The sequence below is a fragment of the Pygoscelis adeliae genome, unplaced genomic scaffold (genome assembly GCF_000699105.1).
Source record: "Pygoscelis adeliae isolate BGI_AS28 unplaced genomic scaffold, ASM69910v1 Scaffold513, whole genome shotgun sequence".
NCBI lineage: Eukaryota > Metazoa > Chordata > Aves > Sphenisciformes > Spheniscidae > Pygoscelis > Pygoscelis adeliae.
Window position 1 is genome coordinate 2576656 of NW_008824591.1, and position 1536 is coordinate 2578191.

Sequence of the window (1536 nt, forward strand, 5' to 3'; positions counted from 1 at the left end):
GCGAGAAGCAGCCGCTGAGAGCGGACGCCTTTATCCGAAAAGCCCGTGGGCTTCAGGGTGAACTTACTTATGGGAGAAGAAGAGAGTTTGTTTAGACAGCTTTACAGCACGTTCGCACACAAAGCGACGAAGGGAGCGTCTGCTACCTGAGCTACAAACAGGCGTTTTCCCCTCATCAGGCCAAGCTTTGTTAGTTCGGATTAATTCATTCCAAAACACAAACCAGAAATCACACAGGGGCACTTAGAAGCGGCTGCTTTAGTGCTTCATTCCAAGGCACGCTCATGCACTGCCGCGCCTACGGACACGGAGCCCTTTTAGGAGAATTTATATCCATAGACGCATTTCTGTAGCGCCCTCAGCAAATTCCTAGCTCCATTTTAACTAATTAACGATGGAAAACCGTTACATTCACACCCTAAAACCCCTCAGACGGCATTTCTGGACGAGGAGCTCGGCACAGGATCAGGAGGGACTTCAGTGTGCCAGTCTTGGTTTTAGCTGAGGCTGATCTCAGGCTGCTCGCCCCCCGCGCCTCAACCTACAAATCCGCAAAGCAGGAATCCTCACCCACCATGCAGGGGAGAGAGCTCCGAAATCCTTGGGCAGAACGCGCTTTATTAGCGGAAAGTCGTTTTGTTCATTTATTTGCGGATCTCACGGCAGCCTCTGCGTGCCGTTAAGATCACCAAACAAAATACCAACGGGATGCGCAGATTCCCAGGACAAATCCCGCATGCCGGCCCCGTGGCAAGCCCCGGCCGTTTACTTACGGCTATCTGGGTCTCTAGATCTTTAATTACATCAGCAACCGCTGTGGGGCCAGCGAACGGAGAGGCCATTTTCCAAAGCCTTCCCAGTACGTCGGCAGCCAGCGTTAACCTACTCTCGCTTCCTCCTCTTCCACACAACTCTCATTCCTACAGGAACACCAGATATTTTTCGTATCACCCATCCTATCGTAAGATCGCGAGAGGAAACAAGTTTCCCGCAAGAGAGCACGCGTTCTCCTCGCTACGGCGCACGAGGGTTTAGCTGTCAGAAGGTATTACGCGGCCGCGGGCAGCACGCGAGCGCGCGCTGCTGCGGAGGGCGAGGCACCTCCCAGGATCCCGAAGCGGGAGCAGAAATTCGGCCAAATTCCGTTTTTCTGTCAGAAGACAGAAGAGCATCTGCCGTCAGCAGCGACGCGCAGGTGAGCCCGGACCTCCGCAGGAGCGGAGGGGGCGGGGGGGGGGGGGGGCGTGTCTAGTGGCCGCTGACTCTCGTCGATCCGCGGTGGCTCATTAAGCTGGTTCTACAGCTGTAACCAAAAGTCTACGTTAAAGCGAGACAAACCTTCAGCTCCATTCCCCGGAGCGCTCGGGGCAGGGGTGGAGGGGGGGTTCCACTTCCATTAAGACACATCGATTTTCACCAAATATTTAAACAGGTCCGCAAAGGACCGGACGGTCTGGGCGTCTCCTTATCATTAACAGAGGAAACTGGGAGAGGTCTCGGGTTTTGCTTCAGTTATCGCAAGCGCGAGACAGACCC

At 54.6% G+C, this 1536-nt stretch overlaps 1 protein-coding gene across 1 annotated transcript in view; it reads right to left on the minus strand.

Moving 5' to 3' along the window:
• TAF12 (TAF12 RNA polymerase II, TATA box binding protein (TBP)-associated factor, 20kDa) overlaps positions 1-944 on the minus strand; it is a 6243-nt gene extending 5299 nt beyond the window's left edge. The window contains exon 1 of the mRNA XM_009322253.1: positions 774-944. Within this exon, the coding sequence (XP_009320528.1) occupies positions 774-842 (69 nt within the window). The 5' untranslated portion in view covers positions 843-944. The remainder of the gene's footprint in view (positions 1-773) is intronic.
• Between the last annotated feature and the right edge of the window lie 592 nt (positions 945-1536).